This window comes from Drosophila hydei, unplaced genomic scaffold (genome assembly GCF_003285905.1).
Source record: "Drosophila hydei strain 15085-1641.00,03,60 unplaced genomic scaffold, DhydRS2 tig00000060-arrow-pilon, whole genome shotgun sequence".
NCBI classification, from domain to species: Eukaryota; Metazoa; Arthropoda; class Insecta; order Diptera; family Drosophilidae; genus Drosophila; species Drosophila hydei.
Genome location: NW_022045656.1, coordinates 3,776,361 through 3,793,362, shown reverse-complemented (window position 1 = coordinate 3,793,362; position 17,002 = coordinate 3,776,361). Strand labels below are relative to the sequence as shown.

Below are 17,002 nucleotides of genomic sequence, written 5' to 3'. Positions count from 1 at the left end.
AGACTTGCCTGCGAACGTGTCTGGAAAAGATTTGAGGCAGAGACCAAAAAGCGGGCACAGCAGAGACTAACTTGGCCGTTAGATTTTGAAACAGTTTGAGAGTGACTGCGCACAGTGGTGCAAAGTGCTAATCCAGTTCGATTTGTGACCACGTAAAGTTCGCGTTGTGTGTGAAAGTCCAAAATCCAATTAAAAAGTTTCGATCTCAGACACAAGCTACCTTTCCATCGAGCACAATGCAGGCCGTGCACACAAATGCACAGAGGAGCAAATGGCTACTGCTGCTCTTCGCCATGATGCTGAATGCGGTAAGTACAAGGGGCGTGGCTAGGGGTGAGGGGATTTCTAAACGGCGGCGGGGATTATATTTTTTTTTAATTTTCGTTATTTTTCAACGCCTGCACCAAGCAGGCGAGTTATCAAAGCGAGCAGCTATTTACTTGTGGTTTCGCCTTTTGCCATTTTCCCGGAGTGTCCGGCCGGATAGGAGGACGTGCGTGCAGCGAGCCGTGAATTTCTGCGAAATAGCTTTCCGTATTTGGCCCTCGTCTTATTACACGTTTTATTTTCTGCGTGGCGCATTAAAATTTTTATTCAAACGGATTTGCGTCGAAACAAAACAGATTTCAATTATATCCGATTGTGCGACCGTTGGACGAAAATGAAACGTATTTTATTTCTGTTATTTCAATTGCCATTTTATTACGTGGTAAAGAGCACGGCTTTGAAATTTAATTATCCTCAGCATTGTTATATTCCTTTTTCCATTTCGTTTGTCGATAGAACAATTGTAAGAGTACAGTGCGATTTAAATTAAAAAATAGATATGCCGTTGTCCAGCAAAATATTTTTCACGTTTAAATTTTGGAAATAGATTTTAATTATAACTTTATAAATAATCTTATCTTTATAATTATCTTTCACGTAAGAAAACTTTTTAAAAATATATTTTAAGTTGGCCACGCAATATACTCTTCCATGGTCCAGTAATACTTAATTAATTTTTGAAAAACCTCAGAAGGGATTCTGCAGTAACTGAAATATCAAATTTGGATTTCTTAAATCGTTACATTTAGTATTTTTGCTATAAAACTATATATTTTCCTGGTACTTTATAAATCTGTAGTGTTCATGCGGCTAGACTTCGTGAACATCAAAATGTGTTACAAAAATTAAAATACATTAAATATTTATACCATTTTTAAATACATCAAAAATGTCTTAAAAATTTTTAATATTAATATTAATTAATATCAAAATATTAATAAAATATCAGTGTCTTCAATTTTAAATTAAATTTTATGTTTTTATACTTTTATTTTTACTATATATTATAGTATTTATAGATCACTTATGATATATATTTTAACTGTGAAATAGGGCTAATTGACTTTATTTAGTTGATGAACCGTTTTAACTTACATTAAAACTGTAAGCCAAATTTAGTGGCTGTCAAGCAGATACAGTGAAAGCTAATCAATAAGAAAATGCACACATTCGTAAAGGAGATCGTAATTAACAGAATAAAAGCTCTCAAAATAGACGTCATAAAATCATAACTTATTTAAGAATTTCCAATTGCATTTGAATTATATATATCCCCAACAAATTACCGACTGTCTCCTTCTTTAATTTGCATGCAATGTAATCTCTGTATATTTTGATAATTGATTCAAATTAGTTTAGTTTGTGCCTAAACCTTTTACGCCGACATCTTATATAATAATATAATTTATGTTAAACATGTTCGTCTCTTGTTCCACCCACACAATCAGCAAATGAGAAAGACATTAGCTCTGCTAGCTGGCTCTTGGGTGTTGCGACAATATGCAGTGGTATAGAAAGGACTTGTTCAGGCTAAATTGTCTGCAATATTTCAATTGCACTGTGCAAACGCCTTTGCTCTGCTGTAATTTATGTTGCAACCACGCCTGCCCATGGGGCAGCTGCAACAGTTGCCGTCGTGACTGCCACTGCGGGATACAGAAGGCATTTCCTGCCATGCCCTGCCTCGCCCCACTCTGCGCACATTCTTTCAGTCCAACCATTTGGCGACACGTGCGACCAGCCCAAAGTGCAATATTTTTCTCATCTTCATTATCTGTTTCCGTTTTTTTTGCTCAGCGAGAGATAGCTGAACATTGAACAAGTTATATGGAATGTGGAGCATTTTCTATTGTTGCCTGTTGACATTTGTTGACATTTGTCAACGTTTTGCCTGTGGTCGTGACCTGTCACCCCTTGCCTTTCGTTCACGAGCCGTGTCGTGACAGCTGTCCGTCATAAATGCGTGACTGAGGACGAAATTGTTGTGGCAAATTATTTTCTATATCATAAACCACGCGAGCACCCTTGGACTCTGCCTCTTTATATATCTTTTCTGGAATTTCGCATTAAAATCTTGTCAGTTTATCACGCATACGCCATGTGGTGCCTGCACTAATAAAGAGCTCTAAGAAAAGGATTAGATTACGGAAAACTCTTTTGCCTTGCTTGGCAGCACACAAAAAGGAATGTTGCAAGTGTTGTTAGCAACAGGCTCAAGTGACAGTTTGTCCTTGGCAGCAGAATGGGCAGCCAAAAGGCGTGGCCAAAGCAGCTTAATTGCGGTTTGCGCTTGAGCGTAATTAAAATCGTTGCAGAGCTTAAAACAAAGTGGTTTATAATCTGCACAAGACTGTTGTCGTCTTAGCTAGGAGTAAATCGCTTAGAAGTGTGGTAAAGCTTTGTACAATAGAACTTGATACTGACCGAGCAGATCTTTAAATACTAAAGGACTGACCGACTGATGGATGAGCTTATTTGTTAGAGCAATGATGGCAGAACATGAAAGGGTAGTAAGAATAAGCTCTAAAAAATGTGACTAGAGTCTTAGGTTCTTGTTCTGAGGGGAATTACTTATTGAAATGAATAAAAAATATATATGCGAATGTGAAAAGTCTCTATATCTGTTCGTTCGTCTGTATGCATGAATGTAAAAATCTTTACACCTTATCAGCTCAGGATAAATGCTGATAAGGTGTAAAGATTTTTCCGGTTTCTAGACTTTCGGAATATATAATCTTGTAGACTAGAAATATATAGTAAATATATCTATGCCGATTGAAAGCATAATAATTGGTGTTAAACTAAAAATTATCCCTTTTTAAAGCTGGAAACCAAACATTTTATGATTCTATAACAATTAACTTACCCGAAAAAAATGCAGTTGTTGGTCAGCGACTGTAGCATTAAATAAGAAAAATTTATTTGTCTTCATTTCACTTTCCATTCAAATCAACATCTGGTTTTAAGTTGCCTTAATACTAGTTTAAAGTTTGCTTCCTTAGCACTAATTTCTCTACATCTTCAATTCAATTTAAATTTTTTTTCAACTAAAAGCATCAACATAGTTTAACATTTGAAATTAAAACTGTTTGTTCAGTGCTTGAATCTCAGCTCTTTGACATAAATCATTGTGATTTCTATTATCCTGTTGAGTGTGTCAGTTGTAATCACTGTTGAAGACAGCTGCAACGACGTCAAATTATTTGAAATATATATATCTATATATAAACAGATTGATATATATGTTGTATAGACATGCCATGCAGCTGGGCTGACAGTTATTAGAATTGCAGCTAAGACAACAGTGAAAGCAGGCCCCATACTTAGCCCAGTCCCAAACGTATTCGCAATTGGAATCGCATACAAAACGTCAGCGTTTTATTGACATGGGCGTCATTTCGCCTGCCTTCGAGTGAGCGCGGGGGCGTGCACGTGGGTATACAGATGCACTACGTAACGTTAGCATCGCGCTATGCATGTAGGATTTATGATTCAGCGCTGACTGGCATTCACATTTCTGCTCAGCATGCGGAATGCCAATCTAATTAGACAGCAGATCGATAGATGGGTGTGTGAGTGTGGGCGTACGTTTCGTAGCTGCACTCAGATAGCAACCTCTTTTATCTCTCACAGTGCACATATTATTTAGCGCGCCTCATGAAACTCTCAAGTTGCACATACGCAACGTTGGCCACAACAAATTTATTCACCTAAAATAATCAAAGCTCAGGGAATTGTAAATTACGAGCGCTTACATAAATTCATTATCTGGCGTAAGCAACAAGCAGGCACAACCACAGACACATGAAAACTTGACTTTTACTGCTCTTATCTGGCCCCATAAATAACGAACCGAGCCGCGCTCTCTGAGTCACGCGTAATTGGGGATTCGCACCTGAAGCGAATGGCATGTGTTTTCACTCTGTCCTTCTTGCAGCTACAATTCAGATCGAGTCCTTAGCCAGACATTGCCCAAACAATTGCGGCTCGAACTTGGGCACTTTTGTCTGCAAAGTTTTTGTCCAAGTTTTTGGGTCACATTTTGTGTAAATATCTTTGATAAATATTGACACTGATTAGGCAAAGATTGAGAAACTGTTTAAGTACAATCAATTTGATTGTTTCTGCTTAATTAACTCATGAAGGAGAAGTTGAGTAAAATGAATAGAAGTTTTGGGGTTAATTTATTTCGAGTACTTTGTTGTATTTTTATTTATAATTTGTTTGATTAGAAACTTTTAATATCAAGAATATAAGTTCATATATATTAAAATCTAATGTAGAATAAAGATGTTATCGAGCTCAGCAAACGAGAATGATAAACGAATTAAAAGGATGCCCTACAGCTTCAACTAAAGAACTCAAAATGATTTTATAGTTTATTATTTTACTGTCGCGTTAATACTTTAATCCAATTTAAGCTTGGTTTTGCACGACATGAAAAGTATAAACAATGTGAATGCATTTGGCCTGCGGGGTGGTAGAAAAGCTTTTCCCATTTAAGCGACGCGAAAATGAAAATAAAAGTGCGCAAAGTTTTCCCATTCTAATGCGCTCTTATGTTTAGCTTAATCAGCTGCAGTTCGTTGGAGTTTTTCTGCTTGTCACAGTTTTTCTTTAAGCTTTAAATTAATACCAAACACGAGCGAACAACAGCTTCAGATGAAAAAGTCGAAACACAAAGTCAGCAGTTGGCAAAAGTAAATTAAAATTGCATAAGATCATGTTCGTGCAAGCTCTGCGTGGGCGGCTGTGTCTAGTGTCTAGAGAGGGAGCGTAGCTAACTGATATAATACAAGCGTTGTCAGCCGTGCGATGACATCAATAATGTGTCCACATCTCGTCATGTTTGTGTGGGTGTGAGATGCTTGCATGTTTTACATTTTTATTAAAAAGCCAGGAAATATTATTTTCGTACAGCACAACCACGCGCATTGCATAGAAAAGGCGAAGACCGGTGGCCGGGGGGCGTGGTTGAATACATCAAACAGTTGTTGCCTACATTTGAGCGCTGTAAGAATAGAAAAACCACAACAATTGCAAAAGCTACCTTGAAAGTCAGCTATATATAAATGAAAACACACGTTAAAGCTTATTCTTAAATTTATTTTCATAAAATGTATGCTTCAGGTGCCCAGTTTTGAGAAAAACATTGACTGCAGCTCCTGGCAAAAAATCCAATCGCAATAAAGAACGAAACGAAAAGGCGAAATGCTCGAGAAAACATAAAAATGATTTATTGTTGCCTTAGCAGCTCACTTTTAGCTATTACTCTGGGGATGCTTTTGGAAAAGGTCACCAGGGTTATGCAAACGCAGTTTAATTGAAACCTCTTGAGTTCATCACCTGAGCGGCACATCCTTAAGGCATGAGCATGTGTTATCGTGTGGCCAGACGTCTTGATGACTTTGTTACGAAAACAAAATCAATTTGGGCTCAAATTTTATTGATTGTTGTGCTTTGATTTAGCAGAAAGCCGAAACGTGAAAAGCCAACACAACAGCTTTGACGCACTTGGAAAAACATGTCTGGATGATAAATTCGATTTAATCGTTTCAATAGAAGTTGCATCTTAGAAAAAAAAATAAAATTCCATTTAATTTCGTCTGCAGTCCAAAGTTTCTGATTATATGTATAACCCAAGCATATTGTAATTCTTTAATTCGTGGCTTGAAACGTATTATTAAAACTTTAACAAATCGACTTAAGTTTTTTACAAATATAGCTTATATCAGCCTGCATAAGAATTTTTCTCTCAGTGTATTATTGTCAATCAATCACTTATGCGGTGCGTAGGCCTTTCGCCATATGAAGACACTCACTTAGTGACGCTAAGAAATTGCTGTCTTTTTCCACTTTGGCATTTCGAATAGTTTGTGTAATTGTCGGTACGCCCACACACAACACCTCCACAACTATAGCGTTACATATAAAGTCCGGCTACCTTAAATGGTGCTGGCCATGTAGGTATTGTGTATTCCATTATGAATTGTTGGGTTTTATGAAAGGCGCATCACAAAGCGACAGAGAGTGGCAAATAAAGCGAGAGAGAGGTAATTACAATTAAAGCTGTGTGTGTGAGCGTGTGGGCAACGGACATAGATAATGTCCTCTGGCATGTCACAAATTGTTTAATGGACGCTTTTGCTTTTTATTGTCAAGCGGACATAATGGTAAAATATTATTCTGAGGACTGCACGAAGTACATCGCCCACATTACTGTGTACTCTTTCTGAAAAATTCAAAGTGGTCTTCAAGAAGAAGACCCTTTCAGAGTCCGATGCTAATATTCTATTAGCATACGCCCAACAAGACAATCAACAAATAAAAACTTCAAAGCAAATAAGCGTAATTTAATCATTGTCATAATCAGTGGACCTTTTCATAAGACTCTTGTCCAAAACAAAAGTTCCATTAGATATATGTGGCCAACCTCAAGAACAATCCCGTGAAGGTCAAAGCACTTAAGTTTTAATGCTACGCACAATATTTACTTAAGTAAAAGAAATGCCAAGCGAAAATAGCAACAAAATGCTTCATTACATTGCGCCCAAAAAAGTGCGCAAGAACAGACAGAGGAAGTTGAGCATTTTTCTATGCCTTGCCGAGAACTAAATACCCTTACAAGAATGTTTTCCAAAACTAAAAGCTCTTTTGTCTTCTCGCCTTGCTTTTTTCCTGAATAAATCTTATTTCTTATAATACTACAAATTGGTTGTCTCCATTATTGCGTTACAAACTCTGTTACAAGGCTATCATACTCTATGCTAGAGTATAACCACAATGGCAACAGTAACAGGCACACAAAAAATAATGCTCAAGGCATGTCCCGGCTTGGGCGATAATAAAATTTGCGTGTGGCAGGACATAAGCGGCTCAACAGGCGAGGACAGAGGCTGTTGCCTACAACAGCCGAGCACCCAGGCTGTCTGTAAAGTGGGCGAACAGTTAAGCTGGGCGTGGCCAATGAATCCTTGGCCACAAAGCTGATTAAACGCTTGGATATCGCGTACCTCAGAACTGGAATAATACAATATTACGTTCAATTAGCTAAGGATACAAATCGAATTGAGACGTATCGAAGTAGTTAAAGAGCTCAATTGTTATGGGTTGTCCTGTGCGTTGGCAGGTCCTGTCAGCCATTCAGTTAACGGTTATTTTAATTGACGTTTTTCATTTTGCTGTTGTTTTATTTTGCATTTTAATTGAATTTTCATTGCGCCACCGGACGCGGTCTGCATTTGACACTTTCAATTGTGAAGGGGTTCAGCTGTTAATTACGCTCCTGCAAATTAAATAATAAAATTTGTCGCACAATCAGCATAAAACTTAAACCATAAAGTGGATAAGCGAAAATTTAATTATAGCTGCATAAAGGCTTTAGCATCAACAGCTGAAAATGTGTTGAAAATAGTTGAAATAAATTTGAAAAGCTTTGCATAAAATCATAATTCAATTTCATTATGAATTTCAGAATTGCAATATTCAATATTTGATTGAGACTTTACTAAATATATTTAACTTTTTTAATTTTTGAGAGCTATTAAATTTTAAGAATCAATTTTTCTATTTTTTTAAATTTAAGAATATAATATTTTAAATTTTGATAACTATTCATTTTAAAAATTGATTTTTCTTTTCTTTTTTAATTTAATTAAAAATATTTTTCAATTTTTAACTATATATACATATTTTCATGCTTCCAAGAATAAGTTTCGCTTTAAAGCAAATATCAGACAAAAATACTTTTATTATCTTTATCTTCACTCATAAATTTAAAATATTCCAAGCAGCAATGTCTTTACCTGCCAAATTTTCCCTTTGAGCCATCTTCGTCCGTTCTCTATGTGATATAGCTCTCGTTATGCACAAAAACTCGACAAAGTAGAGAGGCGAACAATTTTGTCAGCGCACATTTTTGGGGTCTGGAAAAGCTGCGCGCTTCATTTGCTGCGACAAGCACATGTTTGCGATAGTCGAGGAAAATAAGTAAAATATGCGACACTTGCCACGCCTCAGCGCCCTTGTTTATTTTGGGCTTGAGACTAGCTGTGACGCGCTACTATTTCTTGGCAGACAAAAAACTGAAGTGTTTTGTGGAATTTGGTTGCTTGAATTTTGAAATTAAATTTTTGTTGCATGCTTTGGGGCGCTCGTGAGTTGCTGCCATGAATTGGCAGTTTTATGTGAAAAGACAGAGACAGCGAGAGACAGGGAGAAAGGCAGCCAGTGAGAGGAAGACTGAACACGCAGTTGTTGTTATTGTTGTTGTTGTCGTTGCCGTTGTTTGTTTGCTATCGCAATCTGCGCAGCTCACATGAATAAGTACACACAAAGGGCATCCCGCTCGAAAGTATGCAACAGAGTTTTGCCCACTTTTCGCTTTGTCATGCAACGATTTATGGTATTCGCATGCATATTTAAGATTAAATACAATCGCTTAACAACATTTTCATGCATTCGCAAATGACAAAAAATCCCCAATTTCCATTGAGTGCAAAATCAACAAAAAAAAATCTCGATTGGTTTTACATTTATTTTTGTTTTGGGCTGCGTGAATATTAATTTTCAGTTAAATGAGCTTTACAAATACAATGAAAATTTATATTTGTGGCGTGCTTGGTAAATGTTTGTGAAATTACAGATAAAAATGAGTTCTTTGCCATAAATTCTTATTGAAATGAAATCGTATAGTATTCAAATTTATAGATTTATTTTAAGTCGACTCACTTTGTAATTGAATATTACTCTTACTGCTGATTAGTTGAGTAAATTTGGCTAGAGAGTAGAGAGTAGCTTGATGAGAAAAAATAAATACGAAAATTAATAATTGTTTGAGATAAATCTGATCTTATCTTTGCCGCGCTGTTTATGCTTAAATGTCAATAGTTGTTCATCTCGAGCTCTAACTAGTTGCTCTTAACTTCTCATTAGGCACAACTATATATAGCAAAACCTTGAAGCTTATCAAATAAACGAAACACCCGCAGGATATCATTCAGTTGATGTAGCAAACACCTGCAAGGCGTTATTTCTTGTGCTAATATGGGATAAGATTTGACTTCTAAGCAGGCAGCCCAATAATACAATGCAAACACATACACACACACACACACACACACACACACACACACACACACACACACACACACACACACACACACACACACAAACACACATGAGTGCCCATAAGTAGTTGTCAATTTCTGTTTGAGATTTACGGCGTTTGCACTACGGACGTTTGCGCCGTTGGCAAACACATTCTACGGCACATCCTGTTGCCGTAGAGCAGCCGCTGCTTTTGCCCCTCCACCCAGCCGTTGGTTTATTAAAAGCCAAGTGTATTGTCTCGTAGAGACAGGAAACAACACGCACACTAACCGACAGACAGCCATGCAGGAGGCGCTCTCTGTCATTTTGTTTAGCTGCTTGGTGTTATCCTTTCGCTTGAAGCACCATTCACCATTTGGTCTTGTGTCTACTGCCTTCTACCTGCTGCTGTGCTGTGTATATTAAAAGCTAAATATTATGAGTTCAGCTTAAGTTTTCCAGCATATGCGTAAAGTGTACTTTTTTGCTGTTGATGTGAGTAGACAAAAAAAAAATATGACACGTCGAGAGCGCTTATGGTATTTGCTGTCCGGTTACTAAGTCGGATTAGCTGTGAACTGAAGTTGACAATAAACACTAGTATCATATATGTATGCATGTATTCTATATAAAATTCCTATATAAAGTGAACACTTAATGTCTAAAAATGTTTTTCTTTTACACAATTTATAGCCGTGAGGCAAGGTAAGCTATAGAGTAAGCTGTGTTAAATACAAACTTCTATTTAATAAAATATTTTTCTTACTAAGGCCGTTAATAAAGTTTTTCCAAGAAAATTTCTTGACAGTAAGCGAAACTACTTCATAAGCTATATGAAATATTAAAAGCTGGTTTCAAATATAAAGTTATAAAACGGCTGTGCTGTGTTCTGGAAACTAGTTTAAAGAAATGCCGGATTGAGAAACTTGAAGTGAAAGGATTTTCTCGACATACTTCCGCATCGAAGTATGCTCTGAGCAGCTTTGCGCAACAGTTTGACAGTTATGTAAGTGGCTGGCATTAAATAAATATGCGCAAATTTGCGTTAATGTGTTGCGCCTGAGATGCTGATAAATGACGCTCGAAAGTATGCAACAAATAAAGCAATAAATTTGCCAGAGCTGCTAACTGCCAACTGGAGCCACAGGCTTTCGCAATGCTGTCGGCAGTCTGTCAGGAAGGAAGTAGAGGCGCTTGCAAAGGCGGCAAACATCGACACATTTCAAAATTAATTTACTGTAAATAATTGCGGCAATTAAGCGAGTTCGGGGCGAGCCCTGCACCGTCAGCTAATTGAAACGTCTCTCGACTTGATGCAAGCAAATTTTTCACTCGGCTCAAAAATTCTTTTCCATTTTGCAGGCCGTTCAGCCGCGTGCTTTTCCTGTGAATGCTACCGAGGATATTGGCAACGTGTCACCCTGTGAAATGGAGACCATAATAAATCAACTCATGAATCCCAGTCCGGAGTATCAGCTACACGTAAGCTACCTAAAGGATTACCTCCCCCAACTCAGTCAATGCAGGCAACCGCTGTGCGGGCTTTAAGCTGAAATTGGCATTTAAGACTCAATCTCTTTATCATCTCTTTATTCCCTTTCTGTTCTCTCATCAATCTGCCTAATGCTCTCCCTCCTCTAATAAATTCATTGTCTTCTCTTAAATCTTCTACACGTATTCACTCATTCCTTGCCTCTCCTCAAACCACTTTTCTAACCATTTTCTCCACCCTCTGTCTACTATTGCCTTATTCCATCATTTTAAATCTATTTTTACTTCGTTTTATTTTCGTTTTTCACTGTCCCCTCTACTATCTTTCTTTCTAACTCTCTGTCTCTCTCTCTCTCTCTTGACTCACTTCATGCCCTACTCGAACAGGCTTCCGCCTTGCGCAATCAGCTTAAGAATCTGTTGCGCGAACGCGAGGAGCAGCAGCAGCAGGGCGACTATGCTGACTACTTGGACGAGGACAAGCGTTCCGTAGCTGCTCTGGCAGCACAGGGACTGCTGAATGCACCCAAGCGCAGTCTGGCCACATTGGCCAAGAACGGACAACTGCCCACGGCCGAGCCCGGCGACGATTATGCTGATGCTGAGTCTGGGGAGCCCAGCGAGCAGAAGCGTTACATTGGCTCCCTTGCTCGTGCTGGTGGACTTATGAGCTTTGGCAAGCGAAATGTGGGCACCCTGGCGCGTGATTTCCAGTTGCCCAATGGCAAGCGCAACATCGCCACCATGGCCCGGCTACAGAGCGCGCCCAGCACCCATCGGGAGCAGCCTAAGCGGAATGTTGCCGCCGTGGCGCGCTACAACTCGCAGCAGCATCAGAATCAGCGCAACAGCGGCGAGAAGCGTAATCTGGGCGCTTTGAAGTCGTCTCCAGTTCATGGCGTGCAGCAGAAGCGTGAGGACGAGGAGATGCTTCTGCCCGCCGTCGCTGCTCCGGACTATGCCGACTCCATGCAAAACTATTGGTGGTATCCCAGCTATGCTGGCTATGCCGATCTCGATTGGAATGACTATCGACGTGCCGAGAAGCGTTTCCTTGGTAAGTAGTGGTCGCTTAACACTGGGATTGCTCTATCCATAGAAGTTGCTGATAAACTTGCAGAAGATGCATTTTAGTATGCAATTTGAAATGTCCGCTAAGAATGAAGAGAAACAAAGTCCAGTTCATTTTGGTTTATTGGCCGGATTCGGTTTAAAGCTGTATTACATATTTACTTATGTATCCAAAGGACTTGAATTAAATCCTTTTTGCTTTATGCTTATCAGCTCTTAATTTGTATATGCTTCCAGTATGAGCTAGAAGCATTGCAGTAAATATTTTTTTAAGATCATTCCTCTTTTCAAATATCCATTTGAGTTGAAACTGAAACGTTTTTATTTAGCTCACAAGACACAAAAGTTTAAGTATTTTGAAGCAATATCAATCATATGAAATTGATATTATTATCCCATGGCTTCTTCCTTTAGACTGATCAGTATATATTTACTTAAGTCTCATCTGCAAGATTATGAACTCGACTCTGCGGCTTGTCGCAGATAGCTTCCCCAGTCCTGTTCATTCACTAGCACAACTGCACCTAGTTAGTGGCTATGCAGTACCTTCTCAAGCACTATTTGTAAATATATATATATACCAACCTATCACTACCAAAGACACTTCCAAGGATCCCGAATTGTTTGGCATTGAGCATGGCAATGAGGCAACTGATGGCGATGCCGCTGTCTTTGCTGAGGAGCTGGAGGAGGATCAACAGCAGCAACTGCAGGCAATGCCGCAGAAGCGTCACATTGGCGCCGTCTATCGTTCCGGCTTTCTGCCCAGTTACCGTTATTTGCGCAGCCCCACCGGCAGCACCGCCAGCGGCTTTGGCGGTGCGGGCGGTCGCTTTAGTCGCTCGGGACGTGCCAGGCAACTTGTATGAGTAAATGGAGATGGTTCGATGTGTATAGCTTTTTAATTTCCATTTCTGATCGTTTTCTCAATTTTTTTTGTTTTTGATCTTCTCTTTCTCTCTCTCATATGCCTGTCTCTGTATTTATCTACAGATTAGATATTGCAGTAGAGTCGATCGTTTTAGCTATTTCTTTTGATCGAGCCGGTTATCTGTGTGATATCTTTAGTTGTAACTCTAGTGCTAGTAAATGCCTGATTCTACTATTGCTATGTTAGCAGAAGGGCTTATAATTTGTTGGTCTGCTAAAGCATCGAGACTTTTTATAATCTTTCTGTAACTTCTTTTTTAACGTTAGTAACTGTATGAAGCATGAAGAGCTTATGTTGATGCAGATTGGGTGCCTGGAAATACTTGCCTCGTTAGAAAGTTTTTCAAAGTAAGGCCTAGATAGTACTTCATGAAAAGAGGATAATAATGAGTTTTGTGTGTCTTGAACTGAGTTGAATTAAGGTTACATGGCACATAATATAACTAGACAAGGAGCTAACACAACATGGAACTACCTCACCTAACATAACCAGAACTAACTCGACAACACAATCTAATGCAATCGAAGGATACCTAAGTTAACCCCCCATAGCCTCACATGGCCTCTAATGTCTATCAATGTAAATCTAACGTAATTCTATTTGACTTATGCAAGCTAAACATAGACTAACACGACTTGCCTAAAGAAAGCTTTAGCTTGCCTCCAGTTTCTAGGTGTCAAAAGTTCTTAAAATAGTCGTTCTGCCCTTTTCTTTAGGAATGATTTGAGGAACTGAGCAGCGGCTATTCGCGCCATTGCATTAGGAATTTCCCTTCTATTGTGAATTTATATTGTATTGTCGATATTCAATTCATGTTCATGTTTCCCTTAACACATTCGTGTTCGAAATACGATTTCTGTTCATTTTCAAACGGTTTGTCCAATTGACTGCCAACCGGAAATTCAATTTTCCGTATGCTTGGCAAATCTGCGCACATATTATTGCCCAGCTCTGCACTCTGCCTATACCCTCCAACATTGCGTGTTACGGATAATCGTCTAATTTCCGGCATTTTGTTTGCCTACCACCAAGGCCATGTGCCTGCCCCTCCTTCTCCCCTCGGCAGTTGATTTTACTGCACTTTATTTGCTGTGGCAGAACTTTTCCGCTTGCTTTATTTCAATTGCCACGCATTTGGCATTTAAATGTGATAATTCAAAAAGTTTTTTAGGAGTTTTTGTTTTTATTTTGACACTTGTGAAAATGTAAGTAGCCAAACTGTTCTCAGGAACACTATGTAGCATTAAATTTGTAGCATACTTTTGAGCGGAAGGCGAAATATAAAAATAGAATTTGGGTAGCAAAACTATTGCCGACTTTTGAGCTGCTGAGAAAGGAAATTTCGTATGGAAAATTAAATAAAAATTATATATATATTTTTGAAAATTCTATGTAATCTGCTACTTATAAAAATTTAATACTTTCTATATGTTTTAATTTAATTTTTAAAAAAATTATAAGTGTTTCTTTTCTTGATTGTACTTAAGTGTGTAAAGCTTGTTTTTGGCTCATTGGCATGTTTCTAAAAGGTCAACCCATTGGCATGTTTTGACTTGGTCTATGTTTACACTGTCTTGTTTTATTTGCTTTAGTTGAATTTAGTGCTCTTGCAGTATTCTACGTGTAGGATGGTTGAAGTATCTCATATAGTTGCATGTGTTCCGGTACAACACAGCGATCCAGAGTTTTCTAATACATACATAGTTATTGTACAGCTGTTGAATTGTTTAGTGAGTGTGAAAACTAGAGAACTAATGTATGGGTGCGTGTGTGTTTTGTTTTCTTCTTTTGGTAACTGCAGGTCGAGTACTACCCCCAACACGAGCGACTGCGTCAACCAATCGCAGCCGTTTGTAAACGTTGTTTCCTACCCAATCGACCGATGATGAACTGGAGTGGTGCTGGCATACGCGGTAGTCTGTCCAAATTCTATGTGGATCCCATCGAAACAGCCAGATCTTCGGCAGCAAACGCTGCACGCATACGCAGCATTTCCACCAACTCGCTGCCGAGTGGTCCTATCAAAAGCCGGGTCTATCCCTTCCATTCGTGGGGCACACCTCCGCGTATTACAGCATTGCAACGGGGCGTCTATCGACGCAACGGTGAGTCCATGGACAATTACGAATACTAAACTCTATATAGATATCGCGACAATATAATCCTAAAAATAACAATAACAATAACAATAACAATATCGTATACATACATATATATATAAATATTTCTATATATATATATATAAATGTGTTATGCAGTATTTTCGATGTAGTAGTTCTTTAACACCGTCACACACACACCTGCAGCACACGTAGCTACGCAGCGCAAATGTATCTGTATCTCAAAGTTTGCCGTAGTTCGGTGCCACTCGAATACGTATCTGTATCAATATATATATATATATCGAATTATTTATTTATCTATGTATAATTGAGGTAACTGATGCCAGTGCAAAGCATAGAAACGTTTAATATCACAACTAAACCATATCGTCTTGAAACTTTCGATTATCTCTGAAAAGAAAAGAAAAAAAAAACAAACAAAAAACAATAACAAATTTAGTGCCAATGCCGTACCTTAGCAGAAAGTGTTGAATTTTAATGAAACCCCCGAAACAAGAAGGCCCAGCTAATCTTATTTTTTGCTAGTTCCCAAAACTCCCTACAGATTGTATTACTTCCTATACGTTTGTTATGCGTGTCGATATATAAATATATGACAATAATTATTGATAATAAAGTAAAGGAAATTCCTACCCAGTTAGTGCAATGTTCTAGCCTAAGTTGTGGCATAAATTATATATACATATATATACACATACCTATATAAATCAAGATATAAGTAATCGTATACACCGATGGAATGTTTACTGCGTCAAGGACAATAATTAAGGATACAGCAAACCCGACAATAAATGAAAGGACAATAACATGCGAACAAAATAAATATTGAAATATATTAAATATTGTATTCAATCATTTTTAAATGTTTATTTGAATACTACCCCAAGAGAAATTGATTATAAAACCCCAAATAAAAAAACATATTCAATGTGCGTAATTATAAGTCTGATGTTGTCAATAATTAACTTACATATTTATTTCCAACTTAAAGTATTCGAAATGCAAGAAAATATATTTAAATATACTAAAATATATACTTATACGATGATTATATATGTATACATACTTACTTCGATTATCTATGTATGTATTTATCTCGACGAATTGCTCAAGGCGAACAAAGGCGCTGTAAAAATAACAATACTTAACAATATGTTATATCTATATACAGAACTATTTAATTAAATATACGAAAAACTTACTTCAAACGAATAACTAGAAGAATCAAATAATACTTTCCAAAATATATATACATACAATACATACTTATTAACGGTTTGCTCCTAACCCAATGAAAGAAAATTGTTTTATTTCATAGGTCGGCCAGGTGCTTAAATGTGGGCTTATAATATTACATTTTCAGAAACTATTTTCTATACTTTATTAAAATAAATTGATTAAGTTTTTTATATTATTTAAGAGGCAAACATCATATAATATATTTTTTTTATTTATGGGGACACTGTGTAGGTGTTGGTAAGCTTAAAAGCCTGTTTTGGAGAAAGTCTGGCTACTAACAGCATTTCTAGTCATCATATTTTCGTATCATTCATCATTTATCTTTTAAATTTTGTTTGGATAAATAATAATAGTGAGTGCTCTAGTCAAGATAGCTCGACTAGGAGATAGCTGGTTCAGCCATGCCTTTTTTCTTACTTATTTTCACAAACCATTATATTAGCATTATTTTTAATGAGCCCAATTTATACGATTTTGGTACTGGAGTAAGTAAGTATTACCCTTAATCTTTTAAAGGGAATTTAAAATATTTTACAAGCTCTTATATAATAATCTTTAAAGTTTCATAAGCCTTCCTACATGTCTCTCTTTTGCCCACATAAGCCCAAATAAAACCACATTTGATATTCTTTATATTTTATAACTATATTTTTTATATATAATATCGCTTTTTCGTATCTTAGGTTAAAAAATAAATACGTACTTAATCAAAGTAGAAACACGTCGCGTC

At 37.4% G+C, this 17,002-nt stretch overlaps 1 protein-coding gene across 3 annotated transcripts; it reads left to right on the top strand.

Moving 5' to 3' along the window:
* On the top strand, window positions 1-15,119 carry LOC111592814 (neuropeptide-like 1). 3 transcript variants are annotated; one of them, XM_023305254.2, is made up of 5 exons: window positions 1-308; window positions 10,780-10,899; window positions 11,296-11,965; window positions 12,580-12,842; window positions 14,712-15,119. In XM_023305254.2, exons 1-5 carry the CDS (start codon window positions 237-239, stop codon window positions 15,042-15,044), a joined length of 1,458 nt encoding a protein of 485 aa, XP_023161022.2. In that variant the 5' UTR covers window positions 1-236; the 3' UTR covers window positions 15,045-15,119. The 3 variants fall into 3 exon arrangements, with proteins under 3 accessions (XP_023161022.2, XP_023160997.2, XP_023161007.2); XM_023305229.2 differs by lacking the exon at window positions 12,580-12,842 and having other exon boundaries at window positions 14,712-14,829; XM_023305239.2 differs by lacking the exons at window positions 1-308; window positions 12,580-12,842 and adding an exon at window positions 10,423-10,655 and having other exon boundaries at window positions 14,712-14,829.
* Window positions 15,120-17,002: the final 1,883 nt, after the last annotated feature.